General features: G+C 54.2%; 4 protein-coding genes across 4 annotated transcripts; 1 reads left to right on the top strand and 3 right to left on the bottom strand.

Annotated features, from left to right (window-relative positions):
- Positions 1 to 3,986: 3,986 nt before the first annotated feature.
- COCSUDRAFT_52224 (hypothetical protein) lies at positions 3,987 to 5,273 on the bottom strand. The gene is made up of 3 exons (XM_005652111.1): positions 5,033 to 5,273; positions 4,730 to 4,829; positions 3,987 to 4,636 (listed from the first exon to the last, which is right to left on the bottom strand). The coding sequence occupies exons 1-3, from the start codon at positions 5,174 to 5,176 to the stop codon at positions 4,482 to 4,484; spliced, it is 399 nt and encodes a 132-aa protein (XP_005652168.1). The 5' UTR covers positions 5,177 to 5,273; the 3' UTR covers positions 3,987 to 4,481.
- Positions 5,274 to 6,898: 1,625 nt separating this feature from the next.
- Positions 6,899 to 9,245, bottom strand: COCSUDRAFT_26821 (hypothetical protein; the record flags this gene model as incomplete). Its single annotated transcript, XM_005652110.1, has 7 exons — positions 8,899 to 9,245; positions 8,641 to 8,745; positions 8,333 to 8,523; positions 7,995 to 8,191; positions 7,733 to 7,854; positions 7,467 to 7,589; positions 6,899 to 7,168 (listed from the first exon to the last, which is right to left on the bottom strand). The coding sequence occupies exons 1-7, from the start codon at positions 9,106 to 9,108 to the stop codon at positions 6,899 to 6,901; spliced, it is 1,218 nt and encodes a 405-aa protein (XP_005652167.1). The 5' UTR covers positions 9,109 to 9,245.
- Positions 9,246 to 10,171: 926 nt separating this feature from the next.
- COCSUDRAFT_39238 (hypothetical protein) lies at positions 10,172 to 19,769 on the top strand (the record flags this gene model as incomplete). Its single annotated transcript, XM_005652109.1, has 21 exons — positions 10,172 to 10,325; positions 10,570 to 10,867; positions 11,117 to 11,328; positions 11,694 to 11,935; positions 12,191 to 12,421; positions 12,571 to 12,778; positions 12,928 to 13,197; positions 13,449 to 13,627; positions 13,868 to 14,101; positions 14,321 to 14,609; positions 14,766 to 16,382; positions 16,776 to 16,969; positions 17,224 to 17,427; positions 17,568 to 17,693; positions 17,823 to 17,939; positions 18,141 to 18,261; positions 18,426 to 18,532; positions 18,660 to 18,685; positions 18,774 to 18,999; positions 19,276 to 19,470; positions 19,656 to 19,769. The coding sequence occupies 21 exons, from the start codon at positions 10,172 to 10,174 to the stop codon at positions 19,767 to 19,769; spliced, it is 5,364 nt and encodes a 1,787-aa protein (XP_005652166.1).
- A 201-nt stretch (positions 19,770 to 19,970) lies between these two features.
- Positions 19,971 to 20,883, bottom strand: COCSUDRAFT_52223 (hypothetical protein). The gene is made up of 3 exons (XM_005652108.1): positions 20,694 to 20,883; positions 20,409 to 20,524; positions 19,971 to 20,273 (listed from the first exon to the last, which is right to left on the bottom strand). The coding sequence occupies exons 1-3, from the start codon at positions 20,790 to 20,792 to the stop codon at positions 20,093 to 20,095; spliced, it is 396 nt and encodes a 131-aa protein (XP_005652165.1). The 5' UTR covers positions 20,793 to 20,883; the 3' UTR covers positions 19,971 to 20,092.
- Positions 20,884 to 21,258: the final 375 nt, after the last annotated feature.

Here is a 21,258-nt window from a genome sequence, read left to right as displayed (position 1 = left end):
CGCCTGCTGCTGCAGCTGCAGCTCGTGCCCTGCGATGCAGCATCGAAAGGAAGGCCGTCAACACCCCTTAAAGTGGCCCATAGTGAGGACAGCTCTCACTGAGGTGCAGTACTGATCCAGAGCTGGAATCTAAATAATGCTTTGGCCAGCGAGGTATTCGCCACCGGACAAGGATGCCAAAGCAAAGTTCATGAATACTGAAAAATGTTCCCGGCTGTAGAATGTCCAACTTTGGCATTCATGCATGCCAGGACGGCTTGTGCCAAGGGCCTGACAAGTTTAATGGCCAATAATGACATCCAAGCACCTCCTAAAGGGTCGTGCCGGTTTTGAAGCATCACTGCAAAGTGCCACAGATGTCCTTGAAGATGGTTTCTGCCTCAAACATATTACAGCCTCGGCAAATCGGATTGCACATCACAGACATTCCAAGCTCATTTTTCCTTCTACGCCCCTAGCACAGCACCTCGCGTGCAGCCCAACGCATTGTACGAGAGAGGTTGAGACTGCGCACCCTCTGGCGCTTGGTGATTGTTGCTGGCGGTTGAGGATCGGTCAGCGCCCAGGTTTGACACCTTCGAGGCCATCCAATATGAATTATATTACTATCAAACGCATACACTACGCCACAGTGGGCAGCCGTGTATCAGTAGGTGGTGCCTCCGAAATACCACCACAGCTTCAGCACAAGCTCCACAACGCACCTCGTCTTCCCTCGTCCGTTGGCCGTCTTGGAAGAACGGAAAAGTGTTATTGGGGCCCAGCAGCAGGGAAGCCATGGATCCTGCTTGGGCAGTGAGTCGGCCACATACGCTAGAGGATCTATAGTCTCGGGCCGTCTACCGCGGCTGTTGTGTAACCAGGACGACAAAACACGAGTGCATCGATGTTTCAAGACGTTTCTATCGAGCTGGGTCGCTCGCCTGATCGAATCATGGTGGGGCCAGACGGCATCCCAAATCACGACAATTGGTGGTGTGCTCCCTCGGCATCTCCCCCGAAAGCTATGTGGAAGCTGTTTGAAGCCATGCACCCACACGGGCCCAGCGTTGGAGGCTTGTGGCCAGCTGGGCCATGCCGAATCGCCCCAGCAACATTTGACAGATTAACAACTGCCTCTTAGGATGTCATAGGATACTGTGTGATCATTATACTTGCGCCCGGACCCGCGTATGCATGCGGCGGCCGCGGCCGCCGTCCCTTACCGTGGACAGTTCGCAGCGCCAGCCTGGCGCTGAGCAGTGTGCGCTGCCTGGGCCTCAATAGATCCGCACAATGTTCCTTGCATGCTATTGATAGCCCACGCATGCAGGCTGCGAGAAAATGCTTCTGCTAGAGACACTTCTATAATCAGAGAATGAAGTAAATCCACTGCAAGGTCGGAAATTATGATCCAGAGACTGTCTCAAATACCACTGCACAACGATGGAGAAGAACATCAACAGAAGATCAACCCAAGCCTTGGTCCCATGGGCCGAGGACCACGGCGTCTGCAGCAGCATGGCTCTTTCTGCATTACAAATCTTGTCTGCATTACAAACTTTGTGAGAATGTATAGCTCACGAGCAAAAGTGCCCGTCCTTAGGACAGCGATGCAAGTTGCACACCAGGCCACACCAGGCCACACCTCAACTGCACTCAAGATAAAACAGCACCACCACCTAACCAGCACCATCCCCATCAGAGACTCTCACACAGACACTATGGCACACTTTGGATAGAGGAATCAAACAAGTAATCGAGTATCTCTTTTGCTTATGCAAGCAAGACGGCAGGATGGAGCTGCCTGCAATCGTCCTGATGTTGTGCAGCTGCTCAAACATGTTGGGACCAACTCTCTCGACCATCCTTGATGCTCGATTCTGGACAATTTTCACTCCCCATCACCACAGCAGGAGGATATCAGTCTGCACGCGAGAAGCCAAACTCGCCATCCTTGAGGCTCTGCAGCACGCTCTTGTCGCTGTCGACAGCCAGGTCATCCAGGCCCCCCATACTCCCAGTTGTGCTGCTGGCTGGAGATTTGTTGTTGGGCCAAATGTCAGGCAGCAAGTTTGCGCCAGCCTCTTTCAGGGACTGGAAGAAGTTGTTGCTCATCTGCGAGCCCATCACCCCTGCACCCAAGTATGTTGTTATTTATTATTATAATTACACGCTTTTCCCTGCCAAGAGGCAAGGTGCGTCCTGCAGACAAGCTGCAGTTGAAGGCTGCCATAATACTACCCCTTGTTGGACTCGCCAGATCCAAGAAAGACCCAATCAACCGTGGGCACGGTACTCAGTATTTATATCGCCCCCCGCCAGCCGGGGCCCCCAAGTATGTAGTCATGTGATAAACCCATGACAGGTGCTGGGTCATGTGACACGCAAATGTCAGGCATGTCGTTGGCAGTAAGTGCAGATGATGTTTACCTGCAATGTCAGCAGACTCTTTCAGGTACCCAGCACCGACGAGGGCGTTGTTGATCTGTGACACCACCAGGAATTCCTGCTGCTCCAGGAGGGCCATGGTGACCTGCAAGACAGCTGATCTGACCACAACATCCACATTGCTGGTGTCCTCGAAGTATGCCATGCCTGCAACAGCATCCTGGAGTCCACTTGTACCCAAGAAAAGGGGCAGTAATGCACCTTTGCCACAACGTCTGCTCTGCCTTGATGGGAGAGGTTGGCTACAATGTCCCGCACAAGGTTCAGCATCCCTATCTTGACCATCAGGGCAGTGGATTTCGCAGTGCCTGCAAGGAAGCCCTGGGTCAGGTACAGGAGAGTTGGGACACAGGAAAAAGGGTTGGCATAGACACCTCTCTATAGAAGCTATAAAATGATGAGAAACGCGCTCACTACATAAGACCTAGGCGCAGTAGCCTCATTCCTCAGATCCAAAGATACACTTTTCCAGATGGAAGTGGTTATTCACCTTGCACATCACCACCATCGACAAACGTTCGTGTGGCCGCAGCTCCAGCTGCTGCAAGTCCCCATGGAAGTGCCAAAGATGCTGCCCAAGACGCCTGAAGGTTCAACAAGGCTCCAAAGGCCACAGTCTGTTTTGCAAGCTCCACGGCCAACGATGCCTTCGTCTCTTGCTGCTCGGCGGGACATGAGGATTGAGGCATGCTGCCTTTCAGACTTACAAAGACTTTCGAAATTAACTCTTTGCTGTGCTTTTAGCTGCAGACTTACTGGATTCTCCCAGGTCAGACCGTGCCCATTGGGATCGCAAACAGCACACTTATCACAGGGCAGCCTCCTTGATATTTCGAGAAAAGTTCCCAGATTCACTGTTCGAGAGGTCAGTGCATGAGACTTTGCTCCACATGCAGGATCTGAGATGAGAAGAGGGGATCGAGATTGAGGCGCGTGGGGAAGCTGCCTAGAAGCTTCCATCCGATGGGGCAACGTTGCCATCGAGTCAGGACAGGTGAGTGACCGACGATCCGTGAAGTTCATCAAGCTCCCTCCACCCTGGCGACGACCTCCAGCATTGGCCTGCATGCGCTGGGTGTATTGGGACCTGCAGGAGTTATTGCAAATGCGGGGACTCCCGGATCGGATCGATCTGCGCCACCCAATTCGGCATTCATGTTCTACACATCCTGATGCGTTACGCTAAAGCCCCCTGAACTTCACAGTAAGGCTGTGACAAGCGCTAGCATTATGCATCAGCTGCAGCCTGATCTGATATCATGATGATTGCAGACCGTCTGAGACTCTGCATGCACATGGAGTGCATTTGTGGAAGTGATCGCTCATCGAGGCAACCTGGAGTCATGGTGTTGACCTCAGTGGCACTCAGTATCTGTGCACCAGCTTGGACTTCAACTCGAGCAGAATCAAATCAAATGATGATCGGACTTGATCGCCGCTGTGGCGGCATGCAATGCATTCGATAGACTGCTAAATCTTTAGCCTAACGGTTCAACCAAAACTGACATGTGGATGCTGAGCCCACAGGCTGCAAATACTAGACATCTGAAAGTGCAGTCATCATAAGTATATATTAAATACTAGTGACACTGAGGACGGTCCTCACTAGCAGAATATAAAATTCTTCCCTTTGAGAAATTCTTCCCTTCTTCCAGCCTGAATCAGGGTGCGCTGCGCCCAGGCTGGCAATGAATATAGCTTCATACTTGACAGCAGCATAGCAGTGCAATTGGGCTCCAACTGCAATTGAATGGATTTGAAAAGCAATTGCAAGGATGCCAGTCACAATCACATTTGCAGTAGTAAACTTCTAAATCAGATTTCTGTGTCCAAGGAGGCCACAGCTGTGCTTGCAATTGCAATCTGTTCATGCAACATGCCATATGGCACAATGTTGTGCATTTTCAAGTTCATACAGGACATGATTGTATCCATGTGGCCATGCCGGCATAGCAGCCAACAGCCTGCAGTGTGACCTCACATGGTACCCGCAAGTGACACTGCTGTATTCCACTAAGAGCTCACCATTGACAGTGGTTGCACTGCAGCCATCAGTACAGGCCAAGACCGTGGCCCAAAAGAGTACAGCAGGAGAGAAGGATTCCGTTGAGGGTGGCGAGCATTCCATAGAGTCTGAACTTGTGTGGGGTCCCATCGAGAGCTATGGCATAGGCGTGGGAGCTGCGGCCAATGAGCAACGCCAGGCCTGCAGCAACCAGCACAAGTAAGCATGATGGTGGCAGGAAGGTCAACTAGCAGGGATGAAATGCAAGGTGATGCAAGTCAGGAAGGTGAGCACCTAGCCCATGCATCCAAGCAGTGTGTGCGAAGCCTCCTGCTTCTATCAAAGCCAGCAAGATGAGAGACAAGGGGATGTATTGGCTCGCATTGTTGTGTGCCTGCGTCCACAAACGGTATATCGCAACATCGCAATCCAAGGAAACCCTTTGTTCAATGATTGTTTGATATCAGGCAACGCCAACTCTGTAGCTCTTTCCGTACAAGAAGTCAATCTTTTGTCCCAAAAATAATAAAATCCTGCGCATTTAATCAAGTGCTTTCGATGGAGGCCCAGACATCCCGCCAGGCGATGATCGCCTACCGATATCCTCTTAACGAGCATGCGTTGGCCCCCATCTCCGTAAGGGATCTTGAGTTCGCGCCTCTTAAATACGACACCGAACGTCAGCGCGATATACAGGATGCCAGTCAAGGACCCATACAGAGAAGTTACAGGTAAAGCCATAACAAGAGCCTAGCTAGTAGTCGTGCGGCCAATCTACCTCAAATAAGAAATAAATGTTATCAGGGCTGCTCTATTGTGCCATGATCACCGGAAACGGATGCTACACGGCCCGTTCAAAACATTGGACCTCGCTGGCTGGATTAGCTGAAGGATGAGCTAAATTGTGACAAGGCGGCGTGTGGGATACGCGCTCTGGGCAATGCAACGGAGGAACGAAGGGACAATAGTAGCATGGGGAGTGACCTAGGAGAATTTCCTAGTTACTGCATCACGATGGGCAGGACCGGCGCCGGCAGGGGAGTAACCCTTGGAGAACTCCCCGTGCCGCCAGCCACCCTCAAGCTCGGAGCTCCGGGTCCGGATGCATGCGATCACTATCGTCTTGTTGCCATGCCGCATGCATCTTGCGGCAATATGGCGATCATGATGATGCTGTCGCTGTTAGTCACAATACCATTATCGCAGCTGCACTCATGATCACAACAACTGGAATTGAACGCTTGGCCGGGCCATCTTCTTGTAATCATGCACCTGCCAGTCCACTGAAAGTGGACTTTGCTTAATCCCCTTTAATTTTGGCTTACACAGCCCAATGCAAGTCTCAAATCTTTGAGCTTCAAATCTCAACCTCAAGTGGCATCATCATGATGGCAGGCTCTAGTGAATAAGTACTACCTACGGACTTATTACTCAGCAACATCAAGACGCTCGGTAGGCTACAGCTAGCAAGGTGACTTATTCTAGCTTGCCATTCCGGGAATTGCAAAAAAACAATTCTGAGGTGATTATCCCCTTTCAATTGAGAGACTAGCACTAGGCACACTGTCTAGTGCACCTGTGTCCAAGAAATAACAATGAAGCAGTCTTCAACCAGTCTGGATCCTGTGCAGCCTCTACTGATCTTTCCCCAAATGCAGCAGGAGCTGCACCTCCCCGAAATTATATCTGATATAATACTTTGGACTTCTGCCCCAGTACACTGCCACAGCACACAAGTATATACTATTCTAATGACACACGTCCTTCCCTGCTACACCACTGTCTGAACTACTGTTCTACCTTGACAGACCCTTAGGATCCACACCTTGTCACAGGACTTCATAACTTCCAGCACAGAGTCATCCCTCTCCACACAGCATGACAAAGAAATTGTGCCACACCTTGCAAGCCGGAAGGCATGCCAGATACAAATATTATTATTACTATTACACGCTTTTCCTGCCGAAGGCAAGGTGCGTCTGCAGACAAGCCGCATGTAAAGGCTGCCGAATTCCTACCCTTTGTTGGACTCGCCAGATCCAAGCAAGACCCAATCAACCGTGGGCACGGTGCTCAGTATTTGTACCGCCCCCCGCCAGCCGGATACAAATATGCACCACCTAAATATCAGCTGACCACTGATATGCAGGCAGTCAATGGCTGACACATCCCGAGTCCAGGAAGAAATTCTAAGCTATTCAGCTTGCAATGTATGCTGATACATGCGCTTGATGGCCGGATCAAGAGTCGTACCAAAAAGCTGCGGGCAAACAACGTGCTCCCCATGCTTGTTTCGATGGCGGCAGAAGGAACAGTCCAGCAAATTCAAGTGTCCCAAAATTGCAAGCGCCGGTCCATCTACCAAAACGGTGCGCCCAAACGCTTTTCCATATGAATACTACTGCAAGTTGCATGTTCTATTGCAACTTGCATGCCATTGAATGCTCCCTCCTGTAATCTCAGTCACATGCCCCAAAACCAGCGAGTACCTGCTCTGCTGCGCAATGGAAGGGGCGTATCAAGGGGGGTGACCTTGAAGACCTTGACATCTGTCATGGATGTGTCGCGCACCGAGTACTCAAATGTCCACCCGTGGGCGGCCGCGCCGTGCTCCCCGGCGTTACTAAGCGTGACTAAAGCGCCGACGTAGCCCGGGTACACCTCGGCGATTCGCCGAATCGCGTCCTCTGCCGCCTTTTTTGGCGAGAGCCCCTGCCGCATGCTCTCCACTGCCTGCACAACATCTAATGGGATTGCCAAAAGAACATCAGAAGCTTAGCTGTAGCGTGTGCATGGAGGCCATAAGAGGGGTCATATAGGAGAGTAAGGCCTCTATGGCAATTGCTCCCTTTTTCGTTACATTACCAGGCTGCAAAAGTTCCAAAGCTGTGCTTCATTGCTGCTATGGGCCTCCATGTGAATTTCATGCATGCAATGGTCGCATGCAGCCACGTTGCTGGCTTGAAAACAACCAAAAATCAGAGAGATTGGATCGCTGGACAGTGCTGTGGGGATTTGGATATGGAAGGACCTGGTAGCAGGGAAGGAAGCGCAGGTGAACGTCTCCGTCCCCAGTGCTGCCGCAGCCGCCGACCCGGCTGTCTGCGTATGCTCCCGCGCCCGCAACTGCGCTATCACTCATGCGCCCAGGAATCTGTTAGGCAGCACACCGCCGCTTGGCAAAAAATCTCTTAACTTTGATGCAGAGGCCACACTGTTCTCTAGATAGGTGATGACCAGCAGAGGTGCGCCTGGTGTTGGGGATCCGTAAACCCAACAAGGCATTAGTTGGGATACCTTGTGGTTTGCCCCATTCGTGGAGGAGCCTGCAGCGATGTTGCCATCCGAGTCCAAAGCTATCATTGAAATGGTGTCGTGATTGTTCCGGGTGACCCTGCTCTCCTGCCTGGAAGCTGTCCCTGCATCCAATTCATTTTCAGATTCAATAAAGCCCATGCTCAACACCTTATTTGGCCCTCAACGCAAGCCATGCAATCAGCTGGCTTGATTAAAGATTGTGGGTGTCTAAAAATACCGGTGGAAGCCATATGCTGCTCACCGGTTTTGACTTGCTCTGCCAGCTCCCTGGAGTCCCGAGAAACCTTCATGAGCAAGCTCTCATTGATTTTGCTGGCTTCTCGTGAAGCTGTCCCAGCAGCCAGAACATCTTGTGTGAGAGGCTTGTATGGACCGCAGCTTTTCGAGGGATCCGGGTGCACATTCTTCCGGAAATTAGGTTGGCAGTTTTTGCCCTTCCTGCACATCACCAACAAAGACCCCTCCAGTCTTTCATAGCAACCTTCAAATTTTCTTGCTTGCACAGCCAGGCAAAGTTGCAGGACAAGTTTGTAAGCAGTTGCTTTGCCATGACTGCAAGTGAGCAGAAGTGGGACCCACCAGTCATAGTACATGTCACTGGAGGCCTTGGTGCTGAGGTTGCTAAGGGTGGCTCCCATGTCCATTGCAAAGGTTGTGGCCTGCAGTCCACCCAAGCTCGAGTGTGTGCTGTACAGCATCACCTTTTTGGCTGTGCTGATCGCATTGTTGATGTACCTCAAGTCTGTCACAGATCCCGTGTCCATGGCTGTCTGTTGCACAGCCACTTTGCTCCTTCAGTGGGCTTGCTTTTACCAGAGTGAAAAAGGGATTCGGGCTAACATGGAGTGAAGGAAAAGCAATGGAGAATTGGGGGATGGTGCTATTACCCCGTCCATGATCAAAGCATCCAAGGTGGTCTCGCCCTCCTCATCGGGAGATCCCCCATAGCCCACTGTGAGATCGCACTGGAGGCGCTCACATTCCCCACAGCCCTGCAGGAACGTTCGATTGAGTGTTTCAAGACTTTCCGGAGATGAAAGGATGCTCCAGAATGATGCCAAGGTGACATTGATCACAACAAATTCAACGGGCAGGTAACACATGTGCCACATTCAAAGAACAGTAATTAAAAGTGGGAAACCCACATGTTCCACACTGTCCAGTGCAGCACTGCCAGACTGTGAAGTGGTCAGGACGTCCCAAGCCTTCTCCGTCGCCTTTGTGAATGCCCATGTGTTCACCACGATGGGTGCATTGGAAGGGCTAGGTTTTCTTGCTGCCCAAGCAGCAGCTGCTACAAGTGAGATGATCAGCACACTCGATAACCCCAGAATGAGCTGACGCACTCGAGCCATATATTTTGTATTGACTCTCCTCCTTATTTCACTTCGTCGTCAAGCATTCGTTCTTCTTATTGAGCGCTAGATCGGCTGCAAGTGCAAGTCAGCTGTTAAGCTGCTGTTCCTGTGCTCGACCATGCGTTAGCCTCAAGATCAGACGCGATGGAATGAATCGTGCGGGTGCAATCCATGAAATGCTCGCTATTGAAGATACTTAATAAGCCCTAAAACCCGTGCACCTTCGGCAACATGCATGGTCTTCGCTCAATTCCTCCGATTCTGGTAGATAAGGATTAGGAGGAACAAATTTGGCAGTACAACGACGTACTGATCAATTTATTTGCTTGATCAGAGATGGAAAGACTTTCCAAAGCTGTCCCGTGTCTGACTTTCTTCAATTTTCGGAACGGCCAACCAGGTGCCGATCAAAAGAGGCGTTCCCTGCCGAACTGAGGCAGATCTCAGGAGTTGGGCGCATTGCTCCTCATCAGATCTACACAGATTGGAGGTCCAGCCTGTTGGCGTTTAGTTGGCATTACTGGATTGTGTGATAGGTCTTCAGATTGATACAGCATCAAGATTTATCCCGTCTGGTACTGGGGTGTGTTTGACTTCCGGAACGAATTGTTGCCTGGGGGGTGTGCGATGCTAAGCCTTGCGAGCAGCATACGACACAAATTATCATCTGGGACAATATAAGGTGGCGGCATGGAGATCCGAGACGCAGCATCTGCCCTCAGACAACTTCATGCCCAAGAGCTGCCATTGCACAGGTGGAGCCATGCCATCAGTTGCATTATCTTCAGGTCTCTGTAAGCAATCAGAATTACAAGCGTATGCCATTGAAGCAAGAACCTTGCGTTTAAGGCGTTTCCTGTGGCCCAACAGGAGGGTCGCTTTGGGTCATCGGCTGCAGGTGGCTATGGCCGTGTCGTCAGGAGGCGGTTACCCCGTCAAGGCTTCACAGGTGAATTCAAAGGATTGCTATTGACCAGATTCGTCATGTTGATTGCGTCTCATCAGGGCACTGCACCTCACACACTGACACCCACTCAATGCCAGCCGCATTGACAGCCGGATGCTGTCAACACAGGAGCATGACTTGGAGGACATAAGGGCAGACCTGGAGACCACGCCACAGCGCGTACGCAGGCACTATCTCAAGGGGCTGCTGGATTGGGCAGTGTCCACACTCCTGAAGAGCGCATCTGTCCAGCAAAGCTCAGGAAAAGGTACAAATCCAAAATCGTGAGACCAACCCACTCAGTCAGAACTTCTCACCAGCATTATTAGGTTGTCATTGCTGCAGCTCTAGACGCAGGCGTGGATCGGTCAATCAGGTACTTTATGAGTCTGCTAGTGTAGCCAGGAAGCACCGTGAGTCAGGGGATCAGCATGATTGCTGCAGCAAACTGTCTTGACCAAACAGTACAGCGACATGCTTCACAATGTTTACCTGGACACCATGCAATGCAGGGGGGCAAGGAAAAGCTGCAGACAGCATTTTATCACCTGAGGCGACCCCAACACAAATTGCTGCGCGGCTGTGGGCCCTGCTGGCAGCGCTGCTGCGAATGCGCGAGGTGGGCCCGGCGGCGGCGGCCAATCCGGCATTAGTAAGCGCGGCCGCGCACGCCTGCCGCTCGGCCGCGGGGGGCGCGCTTCGCACGCTGGGCGCTGACATCAGCGCTGACCTGGCGGACGCCCTGCTGGACGCCCTCCGGCTGCTGGCTGCCAAGGACCGCCTGCACTTCAGCCCCAGCCTGGAGCACAGGTGTGCTCAGTTTTCTGCATCATTGCCGCCACCCAGGATTAGTAATACTCTCAGACTTGCAGTAGGGGTCAGTTGATGGTCATGAGACTCCATCCATCTTACTATGATAAAGCGATTGATGTCATCCTCTGATAATGAAATCTCACCACCACCTTCAGGTCAAGCAGGTGCCTTACGGTCTCCTGGAGTACAGGAGGGCAGAAGGACAGGGCATCCCGTGGAAAAATACTGAAATTGTCTCTCGCGCAGTGTCGCGTTTGCAGAGGCAGCGGTGGAGGCTCAAGCGGCCATGAGGAACCATGCAGCATCGGCGGCAGGGCAGGATCCTTGGGCTGAGGTGTGCGCGCAGAGCTTGGCTATGCTGCGCTCGGTGGCCCTGTCACACCCCAACCAGCGTAAGGTGTATGTCTCTGTTGTGGAGCGGCTGCTCGTCCCCCTGCAAACCTCCTGTGGGCAACCAGGTGAGTCAGCCTCGTCCTGCCGTCTGATGTTGTGCAAATTGTCAAGGACGTGTAAAATTGCATCTTCTCAAAAGCCCTTCGAAGCAATGGCTAGGCCTTATTAGATTGCCAACCTGCTGTTCACAGTACAGATATTTTACTGAATGGATACTGGGAAGCGCAGGATACCGAGCTGCACTGCAGGCACTATCAACTGCACCATGCACTACATGTATGTGTGCATTGTTTCATTGACATGTTGAGGTCAGTCAGGGTCATTGTTGGGGTGTTGGTCTGAGAGGGCAAACAGACGCTGATGTGTCACCTGTTGGCTTGCGCCAGATTGTGGGTGATTGTGCAAAAGAGGAGCACTTGCATGCGTGCAGGGTCTGAGGGCTCACACAGCCAGAAGAGGCTGGTGACAGCGAGCCGCCAGCTGCTGGATGCAGTGATCTTCCACAGGGCCCATGTAGAGGGCCTTGCAGCGATAGCCAGCAGTTACACGGGTGGCAAAGGCCCAGACAGTACAAAGGAGTTGGAAGTCATGGAGCAGAGCGGTGATGATGACATGCCAGAAGGGGATAAGGGCCACTCTCAGGCCCCCACCTACCTATCCCTGCTCTTCAAGGTAGCCTTTGATGCTGCTGCTCACCTGCTGCATGCATTGCATTTGTACTGCGAGGCAGCCCTTTCTCCTCACTTCTTGGCGCTCGCACTGCTATGAGGTCTGCATTCCCACTTTCCCTAATTTGTTTTGCTGCCTGTGCATGTCATGCACCATCTGCATAGTGTGCAAGACTACAATAACTAAGTAGAAGGCCTGAAGCATGTAGGTCTGACTGGAAGGTACCGCATCATTAGGGGCTGCATGTGTGTACTGCAGGTGCTGTCGCGCGAAGTGAGGAGTGCGGACGCAGAGAAGCTGACAGTCCTGCTGGCTGGCCTGCCCTGGCTGCTAGTCAGGTTCAAGGCTGCCCTCAAGCGCTACGCGAGGGCAGCGGCCGCAGATGTGCGAGACGGCGCGCAAAAGGGGGGCATTGCTGCCTCGGCAGACTTTGACTTCTTTGTGCTCCTGCTGGAGCCTGTTTTGGCGGGCCTTGAGTCTGCTACACAGGTAGGCGGCACCTCCTTGCTCCACATCCCTGTACAGCCTCACGACACATCAGGTGCTCCATGCGTCTGGCACAAGCTTCACTCTAGCTCCTTGTGGACAAGGGTCCAAATTGCACCGTGGCTGATCACATGCGCTGCGATTATGTGCAGAGCTCTGAGGCCGATGGCAACGAGGAGCAGCAGGAGGGGCTCAGCAGCAAGCCTGCCAAGAAGAGAAGGCCACCTGAGCAGGCAAAGAAAGCAGCACAGAAGAGGAAGTTGGTGGATGGCATGCAATTCACACACAGATCAGAGGAGGCAGCATGGCCGGTGTTGGCCGAGGGAGCAGGAATGCTTGTAGGCATCCTGAAGTCTGCAGGTTGGCATCCTTGCTTGCTGTCAGCTTCACTTGCATTTGAGGCACTTTATTGCGCTCTTGTTTTGGTGGTGAGGAGGAATGAGCACTATAGAATGGACTGTCTTGTGCATCCATCAAAGCTGCCAACGCGGTGATGTGCACTGTTTTAGGGGTGTACAGGGCGACGGAAGATGTGACGGGGTCCCATAAGGAGCTGCTGGGCCGTTTGGGCACTGCTGTGCTAATGCCATTCCAAGCAGCAGATCAGAGCGACTTAGGCAAAGAGCGGGCGCCCGCCAGTGAGATTCTCACTCAAAGAGCTGTGGCAGCCACTGGAGTTCTGGGGGCGATAATGGATGTGGAGCACCGCGCGCTGCATGCCAGGCTGGAGACCCTGTGGGAGGTGCTTTGGGCATCCGCATCCCAGGCCACTCATACCGGTGCGAAACTCACCTTTGTTCCTCTTTTCGAACACACTCATACCACCTAATCTCTCTGGCAGGATAGGCAATGATTCTGTGTACATGCAGCCGTGCCTATTTACGTTCCTGTGCATGAGCATTGCCGTGTAGGCCCGAGGTGAAAAGGTGCAGACTCTAATAGCCTTGAATGCCCTTGACATGCTCTACAAGCACTCATGTACGTGAGGCCACATGCCACGCAATAAGGGGAGTTCTGTTGGGCAATGCAGGCGCCAGAGATGTGGCGAAGGCGGCGGAGGTGGCAGGGCGGCTGGTGCGAGCGTATGGGGAGCTGCGCCAGGTGGAGCTCCTGCTGCACTCCCTGGCGGCCGCGCTTGGCTCCAGCGCATGCGCGCCGGCCGCCACCCGCGTCATCGACAGCACCGCCTTCAAGGCCGCCCTGCACCAGGTGAGTCCTTGGCCCCTCATTTCACTGTCTCGTGACTCGCCGAGCCAATAATCTGTCCTGGACATGCACGTAGCTTGCGAGTACATCAATCGCACCCTCCTTGGGGATAACCATGTCTTCAAAAGGTCTCGTGTCCCTCCTTCAAGCGCGCTCATTTGCGCGAGTGTGCAGCTTACCAAAATGAGCTGTCTTGGCGGAATTTGAAGCACAAGCAATTGACTGTGTCCTGGCGGCGTGCAGACGATCTACGAGGCGCCTCCCGGCCAGAAGCCGAAGATCGTGGCGTTTGCGGCGGCCGGCATGAAGCGGCTGCTGGCGGCTGAGGGAGGCATCGCCCCCGCGCTGGCGGTGCTGCTGCGCGGCTGCCTGGCGGGACTGCGCATCGACCTCACCACGGCCCCCGCCGTTGCCTCTGCCCTCGAGCTCCTCATCTCACGCTCCCTTGCTCCGCCCCTCACCTCTGAGCTGCGCATGGTGGGTTAGCCCCACTCTGTCCCATTGCATTCCATGCCAAGATCTACCGGCAGTCCAATGTCGTACAGATTCGCGGCCTGCACCATTTGCACGTGTTTTGCGCCTTCTCACAACAAGTGGAAGATGTGCGTGTTTTTTAGCATGTGTGTGTTAGCCTCCAACCTTGCATGTGTTGGACCTGTAAAGAGCTGGATAATAATGTGAGAATGTGCTTTCCAGGTGACCGGCACCGGTGGCCCAGCCGTCAGCCGGCCGCGGCTGGCCGCTCTGCTACAGCTGTATGCGCTGGCAATAGGGGCTCATGCGGCTTGCGCGGCGCTGCAGCCCCAGATATCGGCCCTGTCTGGGCAGGCGACTGTACTGGAAGCGCATGCAGCCCAGCTCGAAAGGGACAGACTTCCAACGCTGGGCTACTTTGACGCCCTACGCGTGGCCTCCGCTGCTGGGATGCAGGAGTCCAAGCTGGCCTTACCCACACTTCTCTCCTTGTCGGAGTGTGCAGGCCCAGGTACCCAATCTCTAGCATTTTGGTCCTCTGCAACCTTGAGTCTGAGCATGACGGCCTCTTTGCAGCCATCAGTGTCCCTTTGATTTGCTTGCAGAAAAATAAACGAGCAGCACGACCTGGTGCGGTTGCCCTGATGAGGCTGTGGGCCCTATGCAGGTGGCGATGGGGATCAGCTGCAAGAGGCGCTGGTGACGTGCATGCTGCAGCGCATTGATGTGCTGCAGGAACGGCTGCTGCACCTGCGATTTTCCTGCCCTATCCAGCAGGTGGCACCGGCAGCAATTGCCAAATCTGCGGCCCCGGCTGAACCCAGCTGCGGCCCACTGCCGGATGCCAGCGAATTGGAAGCAGCCACGGCTGCCGAGCTCAGAGCACTGGCCGACAGCCTCGTGGGAACGGCTGCCTCTGCTGAGAAGGATGCTGACAGAGAACAGCAGCACACCGATGATGCTGGCACAGACGCGCATCCTCCAGGGCAGAGTGGTGTGCTTGGGCAGGTGCTGCTGTCAGCAGGGCTGCTCCTGCAGCATGCCTCAAGTACGCAGCGTGCCTGCCTGCTGCGGCTGCTGCTGCTAATGTCCCCCGCAGCCACACAGCCAAGCAAAATTGATCAGCCATCAATTGCGAGTGACCTGAATGAGGCTAATCAGGCCAGCGGACATCCAGCGGACCCCAGAGGGCTCCTAGAGGAGGCTGATCTGGACACTGAATGGGTCCACGCTGCAGCCTCTATCCTTCACGCTTCCCTTGCCGCTGCCTGCGCTCCCCTGCTTGGCAATGACATGGAGCAGACTGCGCCCGCAGCGGCCGGCCGGCCAAAAAAGAAGGGGAAGGGCGCACAGGCGCGGCAGGGCAGCCAAGAAGTGGACAAGCTAAAGAGCTTGATCCGCAGCATTGGCATCCTGGTTGACGCAGCCCCCGCGCAGAGTGATGGAGACTCAGGAGGTGCCTTCGGCTGTGAGGCCCTGCTGGAGGTGTTACAGGCACACACCAGTCACGGAGGGCATGCCTCTCCTGTAGCGGCTGGGGTGGTGAATGTTGGCAGCGAGGCGGCCACAGCTCTGCAGCAGGCGGCGCGGCTCTTCAGTCGACTGGCGGCCATGCCGCCGCAGTGGTTTGCAGCCAGAGGCTGCGCGTCTTCGCAGCTCGTGGACCTCGCCCTGCTCGTCCAGGCAGCGCTCCTCACACTCCTCTACAGCAGCACTCCCGTGGCCGAGTCGAGCGCGGATGCCAGTGCAGGCAACGACGCCGGGCTGCTTGGCAGGGAAGATTGCTGCGCGGCGCTGCAGGCTGCGCATGCCTTTGTGGCGGCCGCGGCGTGCAGCGGGAGCCGGCATGTGCTGCAATTGCTCGGCCGGCTCGACAAAGCGCGGCTGGACTGGCCGTTTGCGATTGCTGCATGCGTGGTTGGGACAGATGGTGCCAGCTGGCAGGACAGCTCAGCGCGCAGCATGCTGCGGAGCTCTGCCGCCATCATGGGCAGCGTTGTCACGCATAGCTTGAGCGGGGGAGACCTGGAGCCTGCAGGAATCAGCGCACCTGCAGGAGAGGTTCCAGCTGAGAGATCCACAGCTCTGGAGACCGTCAGTCGGGTTGAGAAGATTTTGGAGAGCTTGGCAGCTGATATGACAGCAAAGTCTGAGGATGAAGTATCAGGAATTGTGAAGCCGCAGATAGCGCTGCAGATCAAAACGCTTGCTGCATCTGTGGTAGCCTCCGTGGCAGGTGGTCGGTCAGAAACAAAACGCCGGGCTGCCAGCAATATCGTTGCCGGTGAGTGCTGCTATGTTTCCAACGTGTTAATCTTTCATTGCTTTAGAGAGCAAGGCTGCACGATAGTCATGATCAGTGTGGCACCAAAAATATGGCAATAGAGAGGTTATTTGATGCAAAGAGATGCATGCAGGTCCAGCAGTGCATGTGAGAGCGCCCCTGGAAGCAGCAGAACTGCGTGAACTGCTGGAGAGCCTTGAGGTTCTCTGCGTGCATGGCTTGGAAGCGGCCAACAAGCATTTACTTGGAGGTATCCTCCAGTGCCTTTGTAGTAAATTTACTACAAACGCTTTGGTGCTTGTCCTCCATCTGATCCAGCTTGGCAGGTCATGAGTACCGAAAAATAGGGTGTGATTATAATAGCCAGCAGCTCACTGATGTTTACTACTGCAGGAATACCTAGCTTGGCAGGCATGCCCGATTATGTGGAGCAGCCAGCAAATGCCAGCGTCCAAGACGACTGGCAGCAACTAGAGGATGCCGCAGCAGTGGCCAGCCTCCTGGCTGCGGCTGCATTGCTTCTGGATGCACACAGCCGTGGTGCAAGTAGCAGCAGAGACAGTTCTGTTGCTCAGGCTGAGGGACCGGTAGAGGCAGCAGATAAACGCTCACAGCCTGCCCTTGTTCATAATCTCAGACGCCACTTGCAGCTGGCCTCCAGATTCCTGCTCGCCCCATGGCATCTGCAGGACCAGGTAGACTGCCCTTCCTTTTTCCGTTCATGATATAAGCAGCAGAGCCGCCTGATGCTGGTACGGGACGTCCAGCTGCTATCACAAGTGTCCGTTTGGGTGGAAGTAGTCTTCCTTGTGCACAATGCCTTGGTTTGCATGCTGTGCAGGAGGAAGATTCTGGCAGGGATAATTCTACAAGTGCACTACCGCTCGAGGTGGCTTTGGATGTGGTGGCATACCTGACAGCGGCTGGCAGGGCTCTGCATGCTGCCCGTCAGAGCCTGCCCGATGACATCATGCCCAGTGACATCATCGCGCGCATGCTGGCGCTGCACACCCATCTGCTGCGCCACTTGCTGCTCCTGCCACCGGTGCTGCCCCTTTCTGCTGAAATCCCAAGCCAATGCATGTAACTTTTCTCACTAACTCAGGCACGCGCAAGGGTCATGGCTGGAAGTTCATGTTCAAGCATGGCTTTCCATAGATTGTGAAAGGCATGAATTCTATGCAGGTGCCGGGGCCCAAGCGGCGGCTGAATATGGGTCTCCTGATGAGCGTTCCGACTTTGGCCGACGCAGACAGCGACAGCCCTTCTGCTCGAGGGCGGAGCACCCTCAGAGAGGCCCTCCTGGTGTCTGTGCGTTCCGCACTCTCTTCATGTTAATGGAGACATTTGAATTAAGCGTCAAAATATGCGCCGAAGAAAGTTGGGCTCGCAGCACCAACTCATGCAGTTGGTGAGGGTAAATTCTTGTGCGCGCTGCAGGTACGAGAGATAGTGCATGCATCCAGCCTGTCGGAGCAGGAGCACTTTTACCAGAGCATCCGTGATATGCTGCTTGACCAGGAAAGGGGCATAGATGCAGCCCTGCCTGTCCTAGAGGTGCGCCTTTATTTCCCATGCTTCTGGTTCACAAACAGTCATCAATGAGCATGACAATGGGTCCCCTTCCTCTTGTGTGGCTTGTAAATACTGCCATGCAACCAGGGCAATTATTTGATGGTTGCCCTTGGTCTTTAAAGGGGTTGCAATGAGTGCTTACTACTGGAACACAATATAGATGTGGTGTGCATGTCCTTGTAGGTACTGCTGGTGGCGATGGAGTCTGTGCACTCGACAGCAGCGCTGCGGGTCTTGTCGCAGAGCTCTGAGGACCTGGCAGCTGCCGTCTTGTCCTGCATACAGGCGGCTCCTACAAACTCTGGTGCGGCCTCTCTAAATCTTTGCTTGCTACTGTGACTCGTGCTTATACCTCCCTGCACTCAAAGCTGCTGCTGCCGTGTCTGCCTGCATGACCTGTGTGTGGCAGTGTGAAGTTGCATTTGATGCCTGCGAGCACTGAGAGAGTCTGCTGTGCATGGAATGCAGATGTGGCGCCAGCATTGGTGTGCACGGCGCTGCGCTGTCTGGAGTCCATCGTGGCACGGGACACAGCCATCGAGCTGCCGGGCTATGTGGTGGGCCAAGTTCTACAGGTCCCTGCACTGCTCTTTCCACCGACCACCGCTTCACAGACAAAGACGTCCAGGCAAGCACTCCATCACTCGTCTAATCATCAGTCTTTTCAAAGCAATGCTCATGCAAGAATCTTGCAGCCCACAGGTTACTGGCTTCGGGCAAGCTTGCCGGTGCGTTGCTGGTCAGTCATCTTTCGATGCTCCACCGGATTACAGTGATGACGGTGGACAGATAACAAGCAGGGATTGTCGCGTGCAGGAGCGCCTCTCGCGCGGCTGGCATGTTTGCGGGGAGCTGCCACCTCCTCGTGGCAGCCGTCCGCCACCGCACGAACGAGGTGCGGCGGTGCATGGCGTTGGCGGCGGCCGCCGCGCGTGGGCTGCTGACCGAGCTGCTGAGCTGGCGCGCTGCTGGCAGCGCTGACATGGCAAAGCAGTGCGCCGAGGACCTCGCCAGCGTCTATGAGGCCATTGCCGAGCGCAAGGTGACCTGCACCTTCTCTGTTGTACACTTTTTCTGCTACGCACCTATGTCTGTCATCTGGTTCTACCATGCTGGCTTTGTTGCTTGCTAGCTTCCAGTGCTGACGGTAGATTCACTGCCAATTTGCCCTTGTTGCATGTCTAGGCAGGTTACCATCCGTTTCTACAGAGCTTATTCCTAGAGTCAAGACCAACTCTGGGGAGTGAACAGCTCAGGATATCCTTCAAGCTATCCTGCTTGTTTTGAGAGCTGTTTCCAACAAGGGGTTGATCTGCAGGAGATGCTGGGGATGTACTGCCACCATCTACTGGCAGACTACATCACGCTGGCAGCGGCGCCGGCCACGCCGCAAGGCGCGTCAGAGGACAACTGGGCCGATAGCCGGCCGGGCTCCGGGCCATGGCCGGGCGCGGCGGCGGCCGCGCTGCGCCCCGGCGCATGCGCCCTCTACGGCGCTTGCAGCGCAGCTCAGGTGAGGGTCCTAGCATGGGATGTCCCATTGCTTTGCCAGCGGAGTTTCCCACCTGCTGCAGGGCGTATGCAACTAGCTCTACTTTGTTTGGATCTTCTTCAAGTAATCTGCTCGTTTGGAGCTCTGGTTGGTCTGGAATCACTCTTTATGAGAATGGGGAATCTCAGATGTGAATGGTGCTGCAGGTGCAGCATGTGTTTGCAGTCCTGCACAGGACTGGAGGGGGCACGCGCCGCACTGCCATGACAGAGCTGCGCCAGGATTACGAGAGGAATCTGAAGTTCTCCGGCAAAGTCTGATGTGATGGTTGGTGGCTTCTTCAGAGTGACAGATGATCCGATGCCGTATCTTTGGTGCATGGATATGAGCCATAACTGAGACAAGCCAAATGGCGTGTAGCGTCTTGCAAGGAATGAAGCCTTTTATGGAGAGACTAATCTTAATTAAGAATCGCAACAGGTGAACTATCTTTCAGCAAACCTGTGAAGAGTCCTGCTGGCGGTGTTAATAATTAATTACACAAAACAAGATTTATCACTCCACTCTCTGTTCCCATCTGAAGTTCAATTATGATTCCACATGTGTGTCCTCAAGCAATCCAATAGTGGATCTAAGCAAAACATCAGCTTTCAATGCCTTCACTCTCGCCGACATCCTCCTCGGACAGCAGGTCGTCCAGGCTGGCTTCCTGTGGTTCAACCGGAGGTGCAACAATGACATCGCCGCTGTCTGCCTGAATGCGCAGCCCCAGCGCCCACGCTGCAATCAGCATTGCCTCTGCGCGCCCGTGGTCCTTCTTCCGCCTACACAGGGCATAATCCAATTGAAGCAGCATTTTTCCAAAGAAAAATTCCGAACAAAGCGTGACCAGCTGGGGATGTGTGGAGTATGAACCTGCGGCATGACCAACAGGAATATGCAGAGGGCAAGGAGCGCACTTTAAGAGTTCTGCTGCGCTGGGAAACAGGCGAATGGCCAGCAGCCGGCTGCCCTCCTTCCCCTTGCCGTTCAGCTGCAAGTCTATCTTCCATGCCCGACTCGTTACTGTCTCGACCTGCAATTTACACCAGAGCGATGATGCGTGCCTCACTGGTGGAAGGTAACCAAGCATGTGCTGCTGGGGCTCCACTAGCACAACAAGGCGAGCCAAGGAGGTTATTAATCTAAAAGCAGTATGCGGAAGCATGCCAGCCATCAGCAGCATTTACGGAAGTGCCGCGCACCTTGAACCCTTGCGATGCGAGTGCGCCGTGCCAAACTCCATAGGAGTGGCCGCAGGCGTACCAGCTCCACTTGCCATTCAGACGATTGGGCTGTGGCATCTCCAGGACCACCCTTGGAGGCGGCCCGCTCGCATTGCTGCGCTCCTCTGCTAGCTGCCTCACAATGCTGGCTATCGCTGTGCTGTCGGCCTGCCTGCAACATATGCAATTACCGTTGTGTGAACATTGACTCTTCATGATTACTCTGTCGGCAAAGCAATGGGCAGTCCTGCTAGCTCCACCTCTGAACTTTTGGTGGTTCTGGTGTCATGTAACATTATTAAAAGCAGATTGGCCGTGGATATATACCTCCTCTTGCGCTGTTTGGTTGCCTGCAGGACCTCACAGGGATTGTCATGCAGCTGCACCACTACATCCTCTATGACTTGAGCGCCTGGGTGCGGGTAGGCATTTACATGTACGACTGCTAGAGCTCCATTGGAGTCTGGGTCGATGCCAATGATCACTGGTGGGCGCTGAGGAAGAATACAGTCGCCTGCACCCCAGAGCTCCTTTATGATGGATT

Source organism: Coccomyxa subellipsoidea (genome assembly GCF_000258705.1).
Source record: "Coccomyxa subellipsoidea C-169, whole genome shotgun sequence".
Classification (NCBI taxonomy): Eukaryota; Viridiplantae; Chlorophyta; class Trebouxiophyceae; family Coccomyxaceae; genus Coccomyxa; species Coccomyxa subellipsoidea.
This window is presented reverse-complemented; position numbering and strand designations above follow the sequence as displayed.